The sequence below is a fragment of the Ochotona curzoniae genome, unplaced genomic scaffold (genome assembly GCF_017591425.1).
Source record: "Ochotona curzoniae isolate NIBS_2020 unplaced genomic scaffold, NIBS_Ocur_1.0 contig_66, whole genome shotgun sequence".
NCBI lineage: Eukaryota > Metazoa > Chordata > Mammalia > Lagomorpha > Ochotonidae > Ochotona > Ochotona curzoniae.
Genome location: NW_024466512.1, coordinates 26,489,932 through 26,513,979, shown reverse-complemented (window position 1 = coordinate 26,513,979; position 24,048 = coordinate 26,489,932). Strand labels below are relative to the sequence as shown.

The 24,048-nt window shown below is 39.4% G+C and overlaps 1 protein-coding gene across 1 annotated transcript; it reads left to right on the top strand.

Moving 5' to 3' along the window:
- Positions 1 to 257: 257 nt before the first annotated feature.
- LOC121164389 (cytochrome P450 2C18-like) lies at positions 258 to 23,329 on the top strand. The gene is made up of 9 exons (XM_040992513.1): positions 258 to 445; positions 10,841 to 11,003; positions 11,188 to 11,337; positions 12,853 to 13,013; positions 14,471 to 14,647; positions 16,394 to 16,535; positions 21,045 to 21,232; positions 22,125 to 22,266; positions 23,148 to 23,329. The coding sequence occupies exons 1-9, from the start codon at positions 278 to 280 to the stop codon at positions 23,327 to 23,329; spliced, it is 1,473 nt and encodes a 490-aa protein (XP_040848447.1). The 5' UTR covers positions 258 to 277.
- Positions 23,330 to 24,048: the final 719 nt, after the last annotated feature.

Here is a 24,048-nt window from a genome sequence, read left to right as displayed (position 1 = left end):
CCTATATGCTTTTGCAGAAATAATTGAACAAAATTGCATGATTAGATCAGCATGGGGAGCCACTCTTACAAATAAAAATTCTATTTATCTTTATCAATGAACGAAGTTCACTCAGAAAAGATTACAGCTCACCTACCAGATTGATTAATCACTTAGTATGTCAATCACACACACACACACACACACACACACACACACACACACATTCAAAGAGCAGGGAGGATTTTAAAAGCCTCGATCTTCAGTTCCCCACTGTCTCAGGGGAACAGCAGCTCCAATGGACCCAGCTGTGGCCCTGGTGCTCAGTGTCTCCTGTCTGCTTCTCTTTTCACTCTGGAGATGGAACACCACCAGGCAGAAGCTCCCTCCCGGCCCCACGCCTCTTCCAATTATAGGAAACATCCTACAGATGGATTTTAAGGACATAAGCAAATCCTTAACCAAAGTAAGTACCCATGATGCTCCTCTGGCGGCTTGCAAAGGATAAATAAATATGAATTGACTTTGAAATTAAGTAACTAAGCTATTTTTTGTGTAAGAATGATTCCTATAGATATGAATGGCTCCATTGTCTTGTTTTTTCTAATCTTTATCAATAGTAGCCTGAGGTAATATTATTTGGGAAAGTAGAAATGTTAATATAAGGTAGAATTAAAAGAGTAACATAACAAATTTGTTGCAATCAATCCATAAATAGCAATACAGGAATGACAATAGCTGCAGGAGAACCTAGAAGTTTGCTTAAGAACCCACAACAGCACAGTGGATCACAAAATACTAGTAAAATCTTCAAAGTCACAGAAAGAACAGTTTTATTTCTTTCCAAAATAATTATAATTTTGCTTTTATGGCTTTGCAAGATCATTGACTAAGATCAAATGCTCTTCACCCAGTGAAGCAAAGATGATTCAATACACAGATCCAGAAAGGTCAAATGTTAGCAGACTGAACATCAAAAGTTATATGATTATTTCAACTAGTACAGAAAAGATATCTGAGATAATTATTCCTTTTTGCATGAAAATCATTCCCAGTAGAATAGGCACATAAATGATGTGCCTCAACACAATAAGTCTACATATGACAGGTCTGACATCATGCTCCGGGCTGAAAACTTGAAAGATTTTCCTCTAAGTGCAAGCACAAGAGTGCCCAGTCTTGCTAGTTCTAATCAGTCAACTTCAGGCTAGACCCAAGGCAGAGACATTAGACAATGGAAAATCCTAAAGGACATCCTAATTGGAAAACATATGACATAGCCTGTACTGGCAGAGGACACTACCTTACAAAGAGAAAACACTAAAGAATCCAACAGAACTAGCAAATGTTCAAACTAGCAAATGAATTACGCAAAGTTGCAGTACACAAGATCAGCATAGAAGCTTAAGTTGTATTTCAGTCAAGAAAACTCTGATATGTATACAAATCAAGGAAACTTAACAACCTACTTCTGGATGAACAGGGTATAAAGGAAGAAATCAAACGGTAAATAAAAACAATTTTTTGAAATCAAGAAAAATAAAAACACAACATTTCAAACCTGTGAGCAAAAGAAAAAGCAGTGCTCAGAAAAGAGTTTGTAGTGATGATGTGCCAACAATTAAAACATTTTTTTCCAAGATTATCAAATAAATATGTCAGAACCAAAAAAGGAAAGAACAAATCAAATCCATTGTTAACAAAAGAGAAGAATAATGAAATTAGAAAATAAATTATCAATACAGAAAATCACACAAAATATAAGTGAAACAAAGAGCTGGGTTTAAAAGAAAATTATAAGCCATTTGCTCAAATATTCACAAAAGGAAAAACGATAGGTTTATAAAATCAGAAATATAAAAGAAATTACAATTCCTACCACAAAAAACCAAGACAATTATAAATTTAAAAAAACTACTCATCAAGAAATTGGAAAATCTAGAAGAAATTGATACATACTCAACACATAAACTTCATCATTATTGAGTCATGGCAAACAAAATCTGACTAGAACAATAACAAAGGTTGAGATTGAATCAGTAATAACAGGCCTCAAGAATTAAAAAAAAAAAAAAAAAAGCCCAGGTAAGAGGGCTTCACTGATGAATTCTGTCAAACTTTTCAGAAATAATTCATCTCAATTCAACGTAAGTTATTTTTAAAGAAGTGTGAAAGGGAAAGAACCCTCCTAAATTCATTCTGTGAGCCCAGCATAGGTTAAGGCCAAAACCAATCTAACGTGCAAGAAAAAGGAGAATTACGGGATCAAATCACTAAAGAACATACACCCAATAATATGGAGCAAAATGCTACCAAATCCAGGGGCTGGCTTATACAATAGCATATCAAGCTGCCACCTGCATATCAACATCACATATTGCCACTTATTCCCATTCTACTTGTTTCAATTCTAATCCAGCTAAATGTTAATGGCCCAGGAAGAGCAGCAAAGCTCATCCCAAGTATTTGGCTGCTGTCATTCCTGAGGTAGACCCAGAGAAAGTGTTGGCTCCTGGCTTTCATCTGGACCTTATCTGCTCTGACTGTTGCAGCCATTTGAGGAATGAATCATTCAAGAGAGAGAAAATCAGCATTCAGCAGTTACTTGTACTTCCCTGCCTATCACACACAGGTTTCCCATGGTCACAGTAGAGGGTGACCCACTATCTTCTTTCTAGGTTTTCTGTCCACAGAGCACTGCCTGCCCTACACAGGGCAGTTCATGTCCCTTGTCACCAAGCTGAGTTCTGTGTTTGAGTGAGGAAACAAGAGCAATGTGCCTGCCTCTTCATGGCACTTACTGACACCCTTCCTCTCACCGACGTTCCACACTGGCTTAGAAGTCAGTGCTCACAGAGACTGTCTCAACACATCTTGTAACAGAATTGATGTTGTTTTATTTGGGTTCATTGATGCTAACTTTGGTTATTAGACTGTGCCTGCTGGTGTCTCTGGAAGTTGCATAGACAGCTTTGTTAGAACCTACCAAATATGTTTTCAATTTTTGGTTGTGAGCTGAAAGAGCGAGAGAGATTTTGTAGGTTTTTTATTCCTCAAATATCCTTAATGCCCCATATTAGGCCAAGTTCAAAGCTGGTTGCATGAACATGATCCAGGTCTCACAAGAATCTGATTATGTAGTCACCCCAGAATCTTTCCAAGAGACACAATAGCAAGATGTTGAAGCCAGGAGCCATAGCTTAGTTTTATTGAGATCATCTTAACCACTAAACTGAATACCCACTTGGTTCATAGCATGTTTCTTTTTTAAGATTTGTTTATTTTATTGAAAAGTGAGATTTAGACAGAAGGAGCCACAGAGAGAAAGATGTTCCATCCTCTGATACACTACCCAAGCGGCCCCAAAGCCTGGAGCTGAGCTGATCCAAACCAAAAGTCAGGAACTACTTACAGGACTCCCAAGCAGATGCAGGATCCCAAGGTTTTGGCCTTTCTTAACTGTTTTCCTAGGCCACAAGCAGGGCGTTGGACAGAAAGTGGGGCAGCTGGGACATGAAACTGGTGCCCATTTAGAATCCCACTGCATGCAAGGCAATGATTTTAACCGCTAGGCTACCACGCTGGGCCCCATAGCATGTTTCTTTAAAATATTTTTTTTGAACTGCAGAATTACAGAAATAAGTTGAGACAAAGACAATCTCACACCCACTGCTTCACTCCCCAAGTGGCTGCAATGGCAATCCAAAGCCAGGGGCTTCTTCCAGGTCTCCCACATAGTTGCAGGGTCCAAAGGACTTGATCAACTTGTAATGCTATCCCAGGCCATAGTGGGGAGCTGCACCCAAAGTGGAGCAGCTGGAACACACATCAGTATCATATGAGAAGCCAGCACCAAAGTTCTGGCCCTGATAGCAAGCATTTCAAGGTGGCTTTCATACTAAGATGTATGAAAATTTCTGAGAAAAAAAAATCCTAAAGTGAGTAAGTTCTCTAAGTGAATGAAGAAAAGAGGAAATAAAGCTTCAAAACAACAACTGAAAAATGATATATGAGTTCAGATTGGGTGGTTTTTACTTTTCACATATGATGTAGGTAAGGTTGTATTTACTTTGTGCATATAATTGACTCTAGCAAATATGATAGCTGTCAGTTCCGTGTTTCTGGGAGTGAAATGACTAATTTGTAAAGGACTGTGGTAACTTTTATAAGCAAATACTAGAAAAGGAATCTAAAACTCCAGTCATCTTCAAAGAAGAAAACAGATAATAAATAAAAACCAATAATAAATGTACATAACCTTATTTTTAGGCATGTTATATATATACATATATATGATATGTATTTTACTAGCACATTATATTTATTTTTATATAAAATATATAAATATGTGTGATACAGTTCTATTGTTGAGGCTTTCTACTGAACTGATCATTTGCTCCATTGTGCCCTCTGTTTCTAATATAGCTGCTTCATTCCTCGATTTTGTTTCAGGGTTCCTATTTCCTGTTTGATATATTCCTTAAATTCCTTAAATTCTTGTATGTACATCTCATTGTTGTTGGGTTTTATAACAAGATGCTTTAATCATTTTTTTTAATTATTTATCCCCCACTTTCTTATTCTTTTCTCAGATAGCTCTGAGTTTGACAAAGGCTTTTGTTCCTTTGAAGGTATGGCCTCTGTAGCATTCATTGTGCCCCTGTGTCTTCTTTTGCTTTTGCTCATTGCTATTATGGTTAGCAGATTCTTCTCCTTAGGACAGGTTTCTGAGCTGTGTTGTCCACTGGTCTAAAGGACAATTTTACTGATTACATTTAGTAATTTGTTCTTCATTTGAAGTCACTTGTGCAACTCCCTCCAGCAAGTTTCAGTCCTGGGATCTTATGCTACAGTCCACCAATGTCCCCCTAGTGCCAGCTCCCGGTTACCGCTTTCCATTCCCTGTCATCCCATGCTATGGCCACGTGTTTGCCTGCATGACCTTTCTCCCACTCCCAAGTTGAGCAGTGCCCAGGATCAGGGAGATGCCAGCTGCCCTAAGTTACTGGATTGTCAGTGACGCTGGTCCACCTGAACCAATTTTGGGTGGAACCCATAGGATGCTAAGTCAATACTATTTTCCCTGTTGGACAAGTACAATATGTTGAAGAGGAAGTGAGTTTTCTCCAGGCTTAATGCCTATGCATCTTACCCTATTTCCTTACCCTAATTCCTTCAGCCCTCACTGTCTTTTCCACAGTACACAATATTACCTGATGTGGCACTAGTGGAGGTCAGGGCTTGCTATCCACGAGGTCTGAGTGCCACCCAGACTTTTCTTGGATGGAACCTTTGGATTCCAAGTCTGTACTGTATTTCCTGCAGAGGGACATAGGGAATAGGACAGAGGGACATGGGGAAGCTGGAATTGAACTGCTCCTGGAATAGCAAATCACTGTTGTCCCTCCAGCCCCATAAACTTTGCCTCAGTACATAAAATGGCACCTGATGTGGTACTGGTATGGATCTGAGCCATGAAATCACCCTGTTCCTGGACCCTCCTGCTTCGGCTATTCTATTCTGCTTCTGCTCATGGTCAAATCAAGCAAATTAGCAGGATGGGCAGTTCTATACCTGGGGTCACCTCATGAGGTCCGGGTGAAATGCCCTTCCCACCTGGCTGCTATTGCAGCTCTAATCACTAATTGCTAACCTCCGCTGGAGTGTCTGGTCACTGCAATACCACTATGCTGTCTCTGCTACTTCCCCTTCTCAATGGGTCACAGCCATTTGTCCTCTCCTATTTCCCAGGATCACGGCCTCTCTGCTTCATCATAGCTAATATTTCACTATCTGTTTACATCTGCCCTTAACCTATTCTGCCATATTCTTTAACCAATTTAAATTCTTTTAAAATAATGTTTAAAGATCAGTCATAGTGAAAAATAAATTTCAAACTCCTAAAAAGGCTCAAAAAATTTTCCCACTCTCCATCCTCTTCTATTATATTAGGCCCCAAACAACCATTTATTAACCTCTGGTCTCTCCATAATTTCTATTTCGGTATTTCAAAATACCTGGCCATCTAGTTTTAATTTAAATGCTTTGGATATATCTTCATCTCCCACTTTCATCTATCTATCCAGGCCTCTCATTACTCTCTAGTTCTGTGATATTCGTAGAATCTGAAATAAATTATTCAGAAGAAAGTATGGTGGACAGCTCTCTAACCTTGCATCACCAATATGCTTTTTTTATTCTTTTATTTTGGTAATCTTTACATAGTTGTTGGGGCACAAAGGGTCAAGGGCTACAGGAAAGTGGGTAAGACCATTGTTTCTGAACTAAGATTTTTTTCCTGTATCTGGGATGAGGTAAGAGATAAAGGTAAAAGCCCCAGATAGCCTCCCACCCATCCCTGGTGGGAGTTTTGATAGTTCAACAGTTTTGAATTGTTGCCCAAGCATGATGAAATCTTGAGAATCCACTGGCTGACATGGTTAGGGTTCTCTTCATGGTTAGGGTTCTGAGATCAGCAGTTCAGTTGGAGGGATCCCCAGAGAAACTTCGTCTGAGATGTTCCCAGACTTGATTGTTGTGTGTGCTTGCCAGTATGAGGTCTGGCATAGTCTGTCACCCCAATCAGCACATGCATATGTTAGTGTTGCAATTGCTGGGTTAGTTCTGTCTTCCACTTGAACCGATGGGGGTTGTAATCCAATCAAATCCTGCTCACTTCATACTCGACCCTCATACAAACCAGTGGGAGCTACAGCCTTGTCGAAGCGACTCCCCATAACCCCCACCAGGCCTGCCCCCTACCGTGGTTTCCATGCTTGCCAGTATGTACCACAGACTTGTCAAGTCTGTCCCACATCCCATTTAGCTCTCATACATGTCAGTGAACATTGAAGTCTAGTTCAAGTCAACCTGGGATCCAGCCCACACACATACTGGCAGGTGCCTTTCGGTCTAGCCACCCATGCCCCAGTCCTGGTTTTCATACTTTCCAGTGGGAATAACAAACCAAGAGGGAGGGGCTCACTGTTTTCCTCCTAGACCACTCCCACCCCCGGATTATACACTCTCCAGGTAGTTCTGTGGTTTAACTTGACAGAATTAGCCCCCAGTGCCTGCCCCTGCCATCTGATGATGTGGTAAGCCCAACCAATCCTCACCCACTTTAATTTATGTTTACACCAGTAGGAACAGTCAGTTCAACCTGGCTTTTTCCTGACCCAGCTCACATGAGGCCCACAGGTATTGCAGCCCTGCCTGGTCTGATTTGACCCCATCCTAGCTTACACTCTCCTATGGGAATGGCTGTCCAGCAGGGGAGAACTCCACATTCCCCCTACTGGCTAGGCCCCCTCCCTCCCTGGTTCTCACATTTGCTGGTTGAGCATTGCAGCCCAGTCTGGTGCGGCCTACCTCACCTTAAAATTTGCCAGTAGGTGTTACAGCCTAGCCAGGCCTAGCCCACCCCCATTTCCAGCTGATGCTAGTGAGGGTCATAGCCTGGCCCAGCCCAGCAGGCATCCAGTCCCAGCCGCAATGTGCACTGGTATGTGTTGTGGTCGTACCTGGCCTGACCGACCCTTTGCGCTCAGATTTGCCAGCACGTGATGTGGACTGGTTCAGTCTGTTCAGTCTGACCTGCCCCCAACCTATGCCGAATGTATGCTGGTGGGTACCTTTCCCTGAGCTGGTCTTGGCTGCTCACTATCATGGTTCTTGCAGTCACCTGCAGGGACTGTGTCTTGCCAGAGGAGTTGCCCAAGCTCCTCCATCAGAACCTCTCCCATTGCCAGATCTCACACATACCAGTGGGTCCATGAGCCAGCCCTACTTAGGCCACCTCCTGTCCTAAAAGGAACATTGGCCTTACCTGACTGGCCTTCAACCCATTCCAGTACTTACTATTGGATGTTTCAAGCCAGGAAGGTTAGTCCATACCCACATATGGCTCACACATAGCTCAGTAGAGGCAGAGACCTAGCCTAGTCCATCTTACATCTACCTTGGTCCTTCAGAGCACCAGATGGTGGTGGAGTCTCCCCCAGCCTGGTACATTAATTCCCAGTCCATACTTGTGCCCAGGGAGACTGCAGCATCCCTCCCCTACACTCACATTAGCCTTATCCCTAGATACCCCTCTGCTGTTGTTCCATCCTCTCCTATTTCCTAAATGTGCCTTCTCTGCTTTACCTGGCTAATGTTTCTCTATCTGTTTAAACATGTCCTTAGCCTCTTCTGCAATCTTGATTCTGTATTTCCTGTTCTTTTAATATCAGATATAGAAGTGTAATATCTAGCGTTTTTACTGTATGTAATTGCTGCCTAGTGACATCTAGGGATAAGGCTAGTGTGAGTGTAGGGAAGGGACCTCTTCTCTGTCTCTGCTCCTGGTAAAATCAAACAGACCAGCAGAATGGGCAGTTCTTTTTGGGTTCACCTCCTGAGCCTCCAGGGAAAGCCCCTTTCCACTATTGCTGGTAAGGTTCTGTCTGCTGGCTCAGTTCATCTTGGAAATTGCTGAATGCTGCTGGGTTACCAGGTCACTGCAACAGCACACCATTGTGTCTGCTGCTTTGCTGTGTCTGTCAGTCTCCAGATACCCCTTTCCCAAACTCAAAGTTAATTGAGGAACACATCGAGAAAATGGGGGATGCAGAATTAAAAACACATGTTGTGAAGCTTCTTATAAACAATGAGAAGCATGTAATATAGGAGTCAAGAAATTTAAGAATATATCAAGCAGGAAATGAACCAAATGAAACCTGATATATCAGAAAGGAAGAATACATTGGAAGAAATTAAAAGTAGAGTGGAGAGTCTCCAAAATGGAACAAAGAACGCAGAAGAAAGAATCTCCGAATTGGAAGATATTTCCTGTCATCAGGGGGAAACAAACAAAAGCTGGAAGCAGAGCTAGATCAGGCTAAAAAAGTATTCAAGAATTGAAAGATACTATGAAAAGGCCAAATATAAGAGTTATGGAGGCGTGGCACAATAGCGTAGTGGTTAAAGTCCTCGCTTCGCATGCTCGGGATCCCATATGGTCTCGGGTTCCAGTCCTGAGAGGATGGCCCAAAGCTTGGGACCCTGATTCCATGTGGGAGACCAGAAGAGCTCCTGGCTTCGGATTGGCTCAGCTCCAGCTGTTGCGCTCACTTGGGGAGTGAACCAACGGATGGAAGATCTTCCTCTCTGTATATCTGCCTTTACAATAGAAATTTTAAAACTTTAAAAAAAAAAGAGAGAGAGAGTTATGGGAGTCCCAGAAGGCGCAGAAAGATAAACTGGGCTTACACATGTATTCATTTAAATAATAAATGAAAACCTCCCTAATCTGGAGAAAAAAATGGGAAACAACATCCAGGAGGGGCACAAAACTTGCACAGGATTGACCAAAAGCAATCTTCACCATGACACATGATAATCAAGCACTTTTCAATCAAACATAAGAAAGATGATCTTTAAATGTGCACATGAAAAAACCCAATTGACATAGAAAGGAATGCCAATTAACCTCACAGGAGACCTGTCACAGAAAACTCTACAGGCCAGAAGAGAATGGAGCAACATATTCCAAATTCTAAAATCAAAAAGTTATCGGCCCAAAATAACATGTCTGGCAAAGGTTTCCTTTGTCTTTGAAAATGAAATAAAATTCTTCCACAGTAAAGAAAAGTTAAAAGAATTTGCCTCTTGCAAACCTGCCCTACAAATGATACTTCAAGATGTTCTCTTGACAGAGAAGTGGAATAGGGCCCACCAAAACCTAAGGCAAATGTGAACATCTCAGTAAAATACCAACAAAAGACTAAATCAATGAAAAGCCCATTGATAAAAAGAAAAGAACAAATGAACACCCATTCATATTAACCTTGAAAATGTAAATGGCTTAAACTCAATCAATTGTCATAGAGCAGTAGACTAGATTAAAAACACAAAACCCACCTATTTGTTGCCCACAGATGACATATCTCACCAACAAAGATAACTGTATCTCATGGCTATTGATTTTTTTTTAATTTAGTTTCATCTCTTGAAAACACTTTCTCATGAAATTTTCACTGCCTCATAGATCATACAGTAGCATCATTTTCTTCAAGAAGATTCTTGATTTTCTTTTTCATTTCTTTAGTGTCACATTAGTCATTCAGTAGTATGTTCTTTAACATTTTATATTTTCTTGTTGTTGATTTTGTTTTGTGGTTTTTATTTAAGGGAATGTATAGTAACTGTGTAATGGAGACTGTCATATCCAGTAGCATGTTATTTCACTTTATGGTCATTGTAAATTTCTATCTTTCCTCCTGTTGTTGATGTTATTTTGGAGCTTTTCATTTAAGGGTATGTATAGGAACTGAGAAATGGAGACTATCATAACAGATGGGAGGCTATGGTAGAGTACACATCTACGCTTCCAAATAAATGATCGACTCCCAGGAAATTGTTCACTATATCTTGACAATAGGATGCTGGACTCTGCAATTGTCCACCATGCCCACAATGATGCACATATGACTGTGTATGAAAAACTATACTATATTAATAATACAGGGAAGCTAACAAATTTTAATCTGCTGTATAAATGGTAAAATGCTGCTTTTTAGTTCGCAATTTTCTGACTTCATTTCCATATTTTCCAAACATGAAGTATAAACATGATTAATGTACTGAAGTGAGGACTAATTACATTGTTTGCTCAAAATACTGAGATTTTTCATGGCACATTTTACATCATACATCAACAGCAACTATAATAATCACCATCAAGTGAATGAATATAATTCAGAAATATTTGAAATTTTATCTGATGAAATAAAATCTTCAGAATTCAAAATCTGAGTGACGAACTCTCTGTAGACCAAATAAAATCTTCTTTATGTAATATTTCCATCTTCTTTTTCAGTTGTCCAAAGCCTATGGCCCCATGTTCACACTGTATTTTGGCACAAAGCCCACTGTGATATTACATGGATATGAAGCAGTGAAGGAGGCCCTGATTGATCACGGAGAAGAGTTTGTTGGGAGAGGCAGTATTCCATTGTTTGAAAGACTCAACAAAGGACTTGGTGAGTGTATGCATCTGTGTGCATGTTCAAGTGGTCAATTAGAGTTTGGTAATGATAAGGGGAGGATGGAAAGCAAAGACTTGAGGAACCTTGTGAGAGAGCCTATGCCATGCATGTGACTGTTCCCTGTCATCTCCCTCCTCCTAGCCTGGTATTCTCTTACTCACTGTTCTCACACTGGCAGGAATCTCAATGAGTAATGGGAAGACATGGAAGGAGATCCGACGCTTCTCACTAATGACCTTGCGCAATTTTGGAATGGGGAAGAGGAGCATTGAGGACCGAGTTCAAGAGGAGGCCCGCTGCCTTGTGGAGGAGCTGAGGAAAACCAACGGTGGGTGACTCGCTTCTGTCCTGCTAACTGGACATTAGGATCTACCTGTAATTGATGTACCAAGTTTCCCTAGGTTTATAAATTACTCTTCATCTCCTTAACTAAACTAAACCTTTGTTGTCAATCTTGGAACTCTGTACTGTTCATTGCACACTATCTTAGGAGTATGGTACTCAGCAGGCTTGAGGCTACTCATTGTCCTTTAATTTACTCATTTTTTCTTTAAAGAATTATCTAATTCTTAGCAGTACAGAGTAGGGAACTGCATTGTAGTGCATCTAGTGTTTGGGCAAGTTTTGACAACAACATTGTTTATCAGAGTGTCATCTCAAGTACAGCTGCTCTTCTTCATGTCAGATTCTCACTGCATCTGGGAGACAGTGGATGATGGTCCAAGTATGTAGGTCTCTGCCAGTTTGTGAAAGACGCTGAAGAATGGTCCTGGCTCATCAATCATATTGCCCACATTTGATTATCACACTCTGCCAGCATGAGAAGGGTTTTTTAAATCACTTTCTTATACTTATCTGAATATTTATCTGAAATGAACAACAGAGAGTGAGGGAGAAGAGATTACCCATTTCCTAGTTCACTCCACAATGTTTGTAGGAGCCAAGTATGAGCCAGGCAAAAACCAAAAGCTAGGATTTTATCCTGGATTCCCACATGGGTGGTAAAGACTCAAGTATTTGGAGCATCGCATGCTGCCTTTCCAGGAACATGAGCAGGGAATTAAAGCCAAAGTGAAGCAGTCAGGACTCCAATCAGTACCCCAATCTGGGGAGCCAGCAATGAAAGGAAGAATTTAACCCATTGCATCACAACTTCACCCCATAAAAAATACCTTTTTAAATATTTTTAATTTCCACCCAAAATACAGAACACCTTGACCTAAAATGTAATGGTTTTTCTTTTTTTATTGTTGAATATTAGAGTTAGTGGTGTTTTAAATCTGTGGTAATTAATTCAATTCAAATTATACTATTACAACAGTTAAAATAAGAAAACTGGATAGGAGAGGAGAGGATGATTGGGAGTGATGCAAAGGGAAGGAAAGGCAATGGGAGGGAAGAGGAGGGGAGAAGGGAAGAGGGAGGAAAGAGGAAGGTAGAAAAGTGAAGGAAAGAAAAAAAGGGAAGAAATATGGAAAACCAAGGGGGAGAGGGAAAGAAGTATGGTAATCTTTTGCATGGTTATCTTTTTAGAATTGTATCTATAAGGTGCAAAAATCAGTTCTATCGAATAATTTTTAAAGATAAATTTTAAAATCTACTAAGCATTTAACACAGGTTATCTCTTTGTATGGAATGTCAGATAACCAGTATTAGAAAAAATGTAGTATGCAAATGAAGTTCAGTCAAAAGACATGCTAATTTTATGAATGGTGTTTTTCTCTGCTTAAGAGACTTTTTATGTAAATAATAACATTTGTCAAATTATCCTTTCCTGCGGTCTCAAAATGAAAGCTTTACTATGTATAGTCTAATGTTATTTTTAACTCTGTTATTTTTTCAGCCTCTCCTTGTGATCCTGCCTTTATCCTGGGCTGTGCTCCCTGCAATGTGATCTGCTCCGTTATTTTTCAGAAACGTTTTGAATATTCAGACCAAAATTTTATCCACTTTCTGAAGCTTTTGAATGAGACCGTTAGTATTATGAGCTCTCCATGGGTCCAGGTAAGACCAAGGTCCTTTCTTCATAAGAAAACATGGATCTTATGTACTTGTCATGCTAAGTAAGAACCCACGCTATGAAATGTCACCACAGTCATTCACAGAGCTCTGTGTCGTCAATGGAATCTGAGAAACAGAACTGAGCCCTTGATTTTGTGCACATCAGTTACAAGCTGATGTTCAAGCCCACTGGCTCCTTGACCAGTGCAGGTTCCACCAAGCTCTTGGACCAATTTGCAGGTGACACTGTCTGACTTGACACAAGCAAGGACATAACATTCAAGCTTATGTAGAGTTTAGGGGAGGATAACACCCATCACCAGGATTGTACCACAATGACCTTTAGAAATTTCTATACCACACTTGGAAGATATCATGGGTTAAGAAATCGAAGCGGGACAATATTCATAGGCACAGAGATGACTAGAAAACTGTAAACACATTTGGAAGTTTGATGCCTCAGTCTGAATGCTAACAGACAAGGTCACTAGGTTATGTAACGAGTGATAAAGAGGAAATACAAGTGGTAGCCTAGCAGGTAAACTCCTCGCCTGGCACACAGAGACTCCCATAAGTGCCCTTATCTAGGCCATGTGGGTGCCATTTCCAATCCTTGCGGCCCTGATTTCCATCCAGCTCCCTGAGTGTGGTCTAGGAAGGCAGTCAACGACAGCCAAAATCTTGGGACCCAACGTCAATGTGGGAGACCCAGAAGAGGCTCCAGGTTCCTGGCTTAGAATCATCTCATCTCTGGCATGGTAGCACCTCGGGGAGTTCATCAGCAGACAGAAGATCTTCCTCTGTCTCTCCTCCTCTCTGTCTCTATCTGAATTGTCAATTAAAAGGAAAAAAAAAAACAAAATAAACCTTAAAAATATATATAAAGAAATATAAAGAAATCACATAAAGACATGTGATTGTTTTCCTATGCTGAGCTATTACTCTACTTTCTTTCTTTAAAAAAAAAATCCTTGTAGGATCTTAGCAAAGTCACAGAAATGCTCATTTCCACTGTCACTAAGAACATAAAATGTTCTGGTGAATACATTCATGGAATTTTCAAACTCTCCCTGTCCTGGAGTAATCATTCTACACTAGAGGCATAAGTAATAAACAGCGGATAAACATCATACTCATGGTTTGACTGCCCAACTTCCTCAACATCTGTTGTCATCTGAAAGCACATTTATTTATTTATTTATTTGTTATAAAATTGTTCTATGAGCACATTACATGACTATCACATTTAAATCTTTGGTCTGATTGTTCTCCCAGAACTCGTTCTGCGAGAGGCTTATTGTCAATGTATACTAAAGGAAAAAAAAGTCTATCTCAATGTAGACATACTATTATTTTTACTTTTTAAGGTAAGGTTTCCAAACCTGCACTTGAAATGAAGTCTGGATGTCTTTAGTAAACATCTCATTAGGTAAACTTTTTTTCTTTTTCTTGCTTTTTAGGTCTGCAATACTTTTCCAGCTCTCATTGACTATTTTCCAGGGAGCCATAACAAAGTTTTTCAAAATATGTATTATATCCAGAATTTCATCTTGGAAAAAATAAAAGAACACCAACAATCCCTAGATGTGAACAATCCTCGGGACCTTATTGATTGTTTCCTGATCAAAATGGAACAGGTAAAATATGAACAGCAGCTCAGAGAGTTGATTGCTTTGTGCATGTTATGATGCATTTGATGATCTGCTTGGCATGAGTGCAAGAAAGACAAGAATTCCTTAACAACCACAGGTGAGGACATTTTTAAACTGATGGAGAAACATTAGCCAGGGTGAAGCAGAGAGGGCACAATTTTGTATATGTGTATGGGTCTGTACCAGACCCTTATTTCTTACCACAAACAAAAGTCAACTCAAAATTGATCAAAGATCTCAATGTTGAACCTGAATATACGAAGTTACTGGGAGAAGATGGAGGAAAACACTCCAAAACATTGTTGTAGTGGATCAACTGACTTCTTGGATACAAGCTGCAAAGCACAGGCAACAAAAGTTAAACTAGACAAATTGGTTTAATTAGACACAGAAGCTTCAACACAGTAAAGAAAACAATCAATAGTGTGACAGAATTCAACAGAATGGATAAAATATTTCTAAGCTTCCTAACAAAGGATTAATATCCAGAATATTCCAAAAAAAAAATCCATAGCAAAGAACCTCAATAGACAGTTCTCAAAGAAAGAAATTAAAATGACCAACAAACATGTGAAAAAATTCTCAACCTCACTGGCCATTAAGGAAATGCACATCTAAACCACAATGAGATAACACCTCATTGCTGTCAGAATAGCTGTTATCTGAAACACAGAATAACAAATGTTGATGAGGCTGTGGAAAAAGGAGAACACTTGGGCACTGTTGGTAGGAATGTAAAGTATTGCAACCACTATGGAAAACTGTATTCAGGTCTTTAAAAATTAAAATTGACTTCCCATTGGAACTACCATGCCTACTACTTGATATATACACAAAACATTTGAACATGTTGTATCTAAGATGCTTAAATTAAGCCCTTGTTGGCATTTCTGTTTCATATGATCTCCTCAACTCTAAATCAACTTATTTTTTTCTTTGAACCGGCTTATCATCTCTTTTTCTCCAATTTAATCCCATATTGGCAGTTGGTGTCCCAATTCCTTGGGTTTGCAGTTCCCTTCAGCATAAGTATTTCTAGTTGTTTCTAAGCAAAGGTGATTATACTTTCACATTAAAAACAAGTCCAGATTCACCTGCCATGTGTGGAAAATCCTAATCTAACTAATTCTTTTGCAGAAGAAAATCACACACTCTTGATGTAAGATTATCACACACCTTTACAACATTTATTTTTTATCTAATACTATGAATTAAGACTCCACCTTAAAAAATTCAGTCACAAATGGCTTAAAATGATGAGCTTATTTTTCTTGCAAGAAAAGAAGTCTTGTGGAGGCTAGTGTGGTATTAGTACACTAATTTTGCCCCATCACAGGTTCATTTACCTCTATTTACTATCATCACACTTTGCATGTCAACTTTCACCTTAAATCCTAATCTCAGGTGCTGTTTCACTTGTCTACACTTTCACACCTGCATGTTTGAAGAAAAGAAAGAAGTGGTGGTGACATGTTTTTACTTGTAAATAATGATCATGAACTATAATCCATTGAATGGCCAGTTATGAAGAAGATGGTGATAAGGATTTTTAGGCAAGCAAGAACAGGTCACCTGCACTGCAGTCCATCATGTCACATAGATGTCTTCCCTACCATTTCTTCTCCAATTTTTAATGATGGCTTCACTTTATACAAACTCAATTATTTTGTGATTACTGGAATCAACATGCTAGAAATTAGTTGTTAAATAATTTTATCAATTCAGTCCTAGGAAAAGCATAATCCGCAGTCTGAATTTACTCTGGAAAACCTGAAAATCACTTCCACTGATCTGTTTGCTGCTGGGACAGAGACCACCAGCACCACCCTGAGATACGGACTCCTGCTCCTGCTGAAGTACCCCGAGGTCGCAGGTATGAGCACAGAGGGTGAGCAGGGAAAACCTCAGAATTTGAGTTTTTCAACACATTGTTAATATTCTGCATCTCATTTCTGTTTGGAAAGCTTCAGTATTAAGAAACATATGCTACCAACTCTAACTGCCCACATTTAATGAAGCCATAAGATCAGATAATACTTCGTAACATGAACCTATCACAGTAAGAGAAGGAGAGTGTCAGCAGTCCCACAGTGATAACACCTGTGTGTCCCAGACTTAGGAGTCTTCCTAGGACAGACTGGAAATTTAAAGGAAGGTGCTAGGCAGCACACCCAGGAAACAACCAGTGAAGATTCAAGCAAGAAAGTAAAACAGATATGAAAAACAGAAGACCAATACAGAAAGCCAAATGTTAGCTGTGGCTTTACATATGAAATTTTTTAGCAAGCAATTTGTAAATTATTACTATTACCAGTGGGTAGTATGAAGGTGGTTGTAATTGTTTAAATATATATACATTGATGTAATATAAATTTTGAATCAGTGTGAAGAAATCTCTGTCAAAGAGCACTGCTAGAGTGACTCAAAGACATTGTACTTGGTTGGAAGGTTGGGAAGGGTGTTGTGAAATCTTGATGAGCATTCACAAACAAAACATATGCATCTGTAGAGACACTCCAATATACATGATCGTTCCACTTGGAAATTTTTTTATTCCACTACATAGTGGATGTGATACTCACTTGTTCATGTAAAAACCATGATTCTAGTTTCCAATTTTGATCTTTTTAGGAGTCAAAAAGATAGAAATAAACAAATAAACAAGGGAGGAAATAAATCAAATAGAGGCCAAAAAAACTCTACATTACACCAAGGAATCAACAAGCTGGTTCTATGAGAAAATCAACAAAATAAGACTCAACACTAGCCCAACTAATCAAAAAAAAGGAAGGAGATTTGCATCAATAAAACCAGAGACGAGAAAGGAAATGTAACAACAGATACCTCAGAAATACAGAGAATCATCAGGAACTATTACAAGCAACTATATGCAAACAAATCAGAAGACCTAGAAGAGATGGATAGATTTTTGGATACATACAATCCACCAAAATTGAATCAAGAAGCAATTAACAATCTAAGTAGACCTACACTGAAATTGAATAAATAATCGAAGCCCTTCCCACTAAGGAAAGTCCTGGACAGATGGCTTCACTACTAAACTCTACCAAACAACTCAAGAGGAACTTACCCCAATCCTCCACAAGCTTTTCCAGATGATGGAAAGTGAGGCCATCCTTCCAAACTGTTTCTATGAAGCCAATATCACCTTAATACAAAAGCCAGATAGAGAAACAACAGAAAAAGAGAACTACAGACCAATATCTTTGATGAACATAGATCCTCAAACAAAATACTAGCCAACAGGATCCAACAGCATGTCAGGCAGATCATTCACCCAGACATGCAGGGATGGTTCAACATCTGCAAATCAATAAATGTGATACATCACATCAACAAATTGAAAAATAAAAACCATATGATCCTCTCAATAGATGCAGAAAAGGTATTTGATAAAATCCAACACCATTTCATGCTGAAAACCCTAAGCAAGATAGGCATAGAAGAAACATGTTACAAAACAACCAAAACAATTTATGAAAAACCCCATGTCAGCTTCATTCTAAGTGGAGAAAGCTTGGAAACCTCCACACTAAAATCTGGAACTAAACAGGGATGTCCAATGTCACCACTACTCTTCAATTTAGTACTGGAAGTCCTTGCCAGAGCTATTAGGCAAGAAAGAACAATTAAAGAAATCCAAATTGGAAAAGAAGAAATAAAATTATCTCTATTTGCAGATAACATGATTCTCTAAATAGGAGAACCAAAAGACTCCGTCAAGAGACTATTGGAACTCATAAGAGACTTTAGCAGAGTAGCAGGATACAACACAAGTCAATGGCAATAGTGTACACAAACAATTCCATGGATGAGAAAGAAATTGTAAGTACAATTCCCTTTAAAATACCTAGGAATTAAGCTAACTAAACATGTGGAAGATCTCTATGATGAAAACTATAAAACATTATAAAAGGAAATAGAAAAAGATCTTGAAAATTGGAGAAACTTACCATCCTCAGATATAGAAAAGATGATACAAAAGTTCTTCATCTGAAATCTCAAAAGACCACGAATAGCCAAAGCTATCCTGAAGAATAAAAACCTAGCTGGAGAAATCATAATTCCAGACCTCAAAACATACTACAGAGCAGTGGTTATCAAAACAGTTTGGTACTGGTACAAAAATAGAGATCAATGGCACAGAATAGAAACACCAGAATGGAATCCACACATGTATAGTCAACTAATATTTGACAAGAAAAATGTAAAACAATCCAGGCAAAAATCCTGGTCTATTCAACAAATGCTGTTGCAACAACTGGATAGCAGCTTGCAGAATAAAGAAGCATGGCCCACACCTGTCACAGTATACAAAAATCAGCTCTAAATAGATCAAGAACCTAAATCTACACCCAGAAACCATCAAACTATTAAAGGAAAACAAAGGAGGCACTCTCCAAGATATAGGAACAGGGAAAGACTTCTTAGAAAAGACACCAAAAGCAAAAGCAGACAAAGCCAAAATGAACAAATGGGACTACATTAAACTAAAAAGCTTCTGTACAGCAAAAAAAACAATTTCAAAAAGTGAAGATGCAACCAACAGAATGGGAGAAAATTTTTGCACACTACACAAGTGATAAAAAAAAACTGTGAAACAATGGGCAAAAGAAATGAACAGGCATTTTTCAAAAGAACAAATTCAAATGGCTAACAGACATATGAAAAGATGCTCAGGCTCCCTAGATATCAGAGAGATACACATGAAAACCAAGTTGAGGTACTATCTAACACTAGTGAGACTGGCCTACATTCAATATTCAACTAACAGCACCTGCTGGCGTGGATGTGGGGAGAAAAGTACTCTCCTTCATTGCTAGTGGGAGTGTAGGCTAGCATGACCACTGTGGAAATCAGTATGGAGAGTGCTTGGAGAATGGCAAATAAATCTGCCATATGACCCAGCTATCCTGCTCCTTGGAATGTACCTAACAGAAACTAGATCTGCATATGAGAGGGGATCTATGGTCCTATATGTACAGCAGCACAATCTACAAGAGCAAAAACATGGAAACAAACCAGATGTGTTTCCAAAGAAGAGTGATTAAAGAAACTGTGGTACATCTACTCCATGGATTGTTATTAAACTATTAAGAAGAATGAAATTGTGCCGTTTACAACTAGGTGATCCCAACTAGAGACCATTTTGCTCAGTGAAATGAGTCAGTCACAAAAGAACAAATATCATATCTTCTCTCTAATATAAGGAAACCAGCATGGAAAGTGTAACTCCTATCACCCGATTCATGCTAGGATTTTTGTTGTTGTTGTTGTTGTTGTTGTTGTTGTTGTTGTTGGGGTTTTTTTGGCTGCATCTCATGGGTTTTGATGTTTTTTATTTTGGTTTCATTTGTTCCAAATACTTTCCTTTCTCTTGTGGAATTCATCACTGGCACATGGATTACACAGTAGCATCATTTTTCCCAAGAGCCTTTTGTGTTTCCTTTTTGTCACCCATGTGTTGCTTACTCCATGGCGTGTTTTTTCATGGTGCTGTAATTTGTTATTATTGTTGTTGTGGTTGTTGTTCTAATTCATACCAGTTGTTGACCTTGTTTCATGGCTTCTCATTTATGGAAATGTACAGTGATAGAGTACTGGGGTCTACCATATCCAGCTGTGGGGTGCAATGCAACATGCATTCATGCTTCCAAACTAAAGATGGACTCCCAATGAAACTGTTGGAAATGTAGAAAATGGGATGCCAAACTTTCTAACACTGTCTGTACCATCAATGTCGGGGCACACTTAAATAGGAGACTAATGGAATTATGACTCCTTATGAAGGACTGTATTATTATAGCAACATGGGGAAATTTTGTCTGGGGCAGGAGTTTGGGGGAGCGGGAATCCTAACTTTAAAAAAAAGATAGAGAATGCACTGCATTTTGACACTGATGATATTTTCAGCTTAGAATAGCTTTGTCAAGGCATAACTCCATTGTAAGATGAGGAGCATCAAAAGGAAATTACCAGTAAAATTTAATTTTAAAGCATCCTATATTATTTTAATAAAAAACAATCTGCATTCCTGATTTGTTTCTGCATTATCGATAGTTTGCAAAATTAACTATGTGATACATATTATGTTCATATTTTGAAATGTAAACCATCGTGAAATTTCTAGCTGCCATGAATGCCAATTCATTCATAAGCACAAATGTACCATAGTGACTAGCGTGTGTGAGAGTCACATATCTCCATTTTATGGCAATTATATTTATATATTTCAGTATATTGGGAACATGTAATTCATATGTAAATGCCCTTGCATAATCCCATGCTTCTTGTAGTCCTAAAATATTCTGTCAACTATGCCAGTTTTCTCTTTCCTAACAATTCTTTCTTATTTTAATAGCCAAGGTCCAGGAGGAGATTGAGCATGTGATTGGCAGACACCGGAGCCCCTGCATGCAGGACAGGAGCCGCATGCCCTACACGGACGCTGTCATCCACGAGGTCCAGAGATTCATTGACCTCATACCCACCAACCTGCCTCATGCAGTGACAAAAGACATCAAATATAGAAACTACTTCATCCCCATGGTAAAATGATTTTTCTCACACTGCACCTCCACAAACTTTAGGCCCTAAATTCATAGTATCAGTCTCTTATCTGTCAACACAACAAGGGAAGAAAATGCTCATACATGTGGTACCTTGGTGGACTTACCATGAGAAGGAGGAAATACCTGAAACCAAGGTGATCAAAGTCAGAAGCTTCACAAGGGCTACGACATGGTTCCAGATTCCCATAGTCCTAGAACGCCCTTTGATCCATTCGAAGGACAAAACCATGGAACTGAATGGGAAGTGGAACAGCAAGGACTATAACCAGTGCCCATAAGGGTGAGACCAGTAACAGCAGATGATTGGTCTTTGAGCCATCATTTTAGTCCCAGGGCCTGTACATCATTACCTTCAGTTCATCTGGGAACAAAATATTTCATGATACACAATTTCATCACACGTTTAAGCTAGATGCTATCAGAGCCACTGAAATGGCTTGGCCTGTCTGGCAGGATAATTTTCCACATTGTGCTGCCATGTGAATACCGGTTCATGTCCCAGTTTCTCCACTTCCCTTCCATCTCTGCTTCTGGCCTGAAAAAAAGAGAAGAATAGCCCACGTCCTTAGAACCCTGCACACATGCGGGAGACCTAGAAGAAGTTCCTGGATCCTGACTTCAAATTAGTTCAACTCCACCCTTTGCAGCCATCTGGGGAGGCAACCAGAAGATAGAACAATTTCTCTACCTCTCCTTCTCTCTAAAGCTGCCTTTAACTATTTGAAAAGTCTAACAGGAATGTCACTTCTTTTCCTTGGCTTGGCACTTTCTCAACCAAAAATGGAATAAATGAAAACCAAGTAACCTTCAACATCTCTTCCAGCTCCTTGACGTCAGTATGCTTCTTTACCTGTGCCTGTTCCTTCCAGGGCACAACCATAATAACATCGCTGACATCAGTGCTACATGATGACAAAGAGTTCCCCAACCCAGAGAGGTTCGACCCTGGCCACTTCCTGGACAAGAATGGCAACTTTAAGAAGAGTGACTACTTCATGCCTTTCTCAACAGGTAAGAGAGACTCCATTATTCAGAGGTCAAGATTCACTTCATGGAGGCTTTTGATCTGGATCATGCCTGGTCCAGGACCTGGGAACCTGCTATCTGTGAATGATCACAAACAGCTCAGTGCTCTGGCACCTTCCCTGCTCATGATGTATCCTCATTTGGAGGCTGACTTCTGCTCTGTCCACAGTAAGAGTGGTAGAAGAAGGGTTGAATTCTGCCTCTCAATGCATCACCCTATCACAAACACTACTCCTTCACTGCCTAGAAACAGAATAATGATTCAAGAATCTATATCTAACTGTTAACTGAAACCAGAAAAAGTGAGAATCTACAGATTGAGGGGCTCATGGAGAATAATGGGACAAGTAAGCACAGAAAGACAGAACTGCATGATCTCAGCTACACAAACACTCTGCAACACTAAGTAATTGCTACAGCTTCCTGATCAGAAGCAGCAATGTAAGAGACAGATTGAAACTGCTTGACATGTTGGAGACAGATGAGGACAGCTGGTGGCTAGATATGAGGCTAAAGAGATTCAATCAATAGAGGCAAATATCATGCAATAGAATAGCTGACAGTGAACAGGGAACATAAGCAATCAGGGTGTGCCTCTACAAAAAGGATTGGAGGAAGAGCCACACAGAGCAGACATTCTATAAATTTGCTTATCTGATAATTCCTGTTAACAAAGCTATGACTTGTGTATAATGCATGTCCATCCACTTCTCCATCAATAACATCAACCATCCTTCCAATCACCTTTCAGATTCACTTGGGAAACATTCATTCAATAATCCATCACATGATAATGGTACATTCTTTCTCTGCCAAAAGGAACATAGTATTCAAGGAGTATCCATCCTCTGTGTTGTTGCTTTCAGGAAAAAGAATATGTGTGGGAGAGGGCCTGGCCCGTATGGAGCTGTTTTTGTTCTTCACCACCATCTTACAGAACTTCAAGCTGAAACCTCTGGTTGACCCAAAGGACATCAATATCACCCCAGTTGGCAATGGATTTGCTTCTGTACCACCGGAATACCAGCTCTGCTTCATTCCTTTCTGAAGAAGGGCTGTTGGCCTGGCTGCATCCTAGCTGTCATCAACTCCTCCTGCTGGGTATCTCTCAGCTCCTTCTCTTTAGAGTGATGCCTCTATGACCTCATCTCACATCTCATCCTTTCAGAATGCATTAACCATCCAACTTCCTCATTCTTCATTCTCCCCACATATATTTGGCAACTGTATCTTTTATACCCATGTGATCCATTAATATGATGTCACCAAAACCAGACCCAAACTTGGAAACTTCTTTTGGTGGGAAATGAAGCAGAGAGAGACAAACACTAAATGATCTCAGTTACATACATGATCTTGAGGGTTGCATTTATGGAAATAGAGGGCACAGTGTAGTTCATTAGAAGGTGGCAGGGGTGAAGTGAATGATGAGAAAAGAGTTGTTGGCTAAAACCTATAAAACTGTTACTTTGATAAGAGGAAAAATTTCTAATGACCTTTTCTACAATGTGATGATTATAACTACTAATAATGGATTGCACATTTCAAAATTACTGAAACAGTTTTTCAGTTACATTTTCCTCACATGGAGGAAAGCTCCATGCAGCAAAGAACTAGTATGTGGGATAATGACCACATAAATTAATATGGTTTTATTATTCTACAGTGCCTACACATGTCACAGTTTCAGCTTCCACCCTATAAATGCATGCCATTTTTGTCTTATCAAAGAATGAACATGGAAATGGATTAAAAAGAAAGTATTTA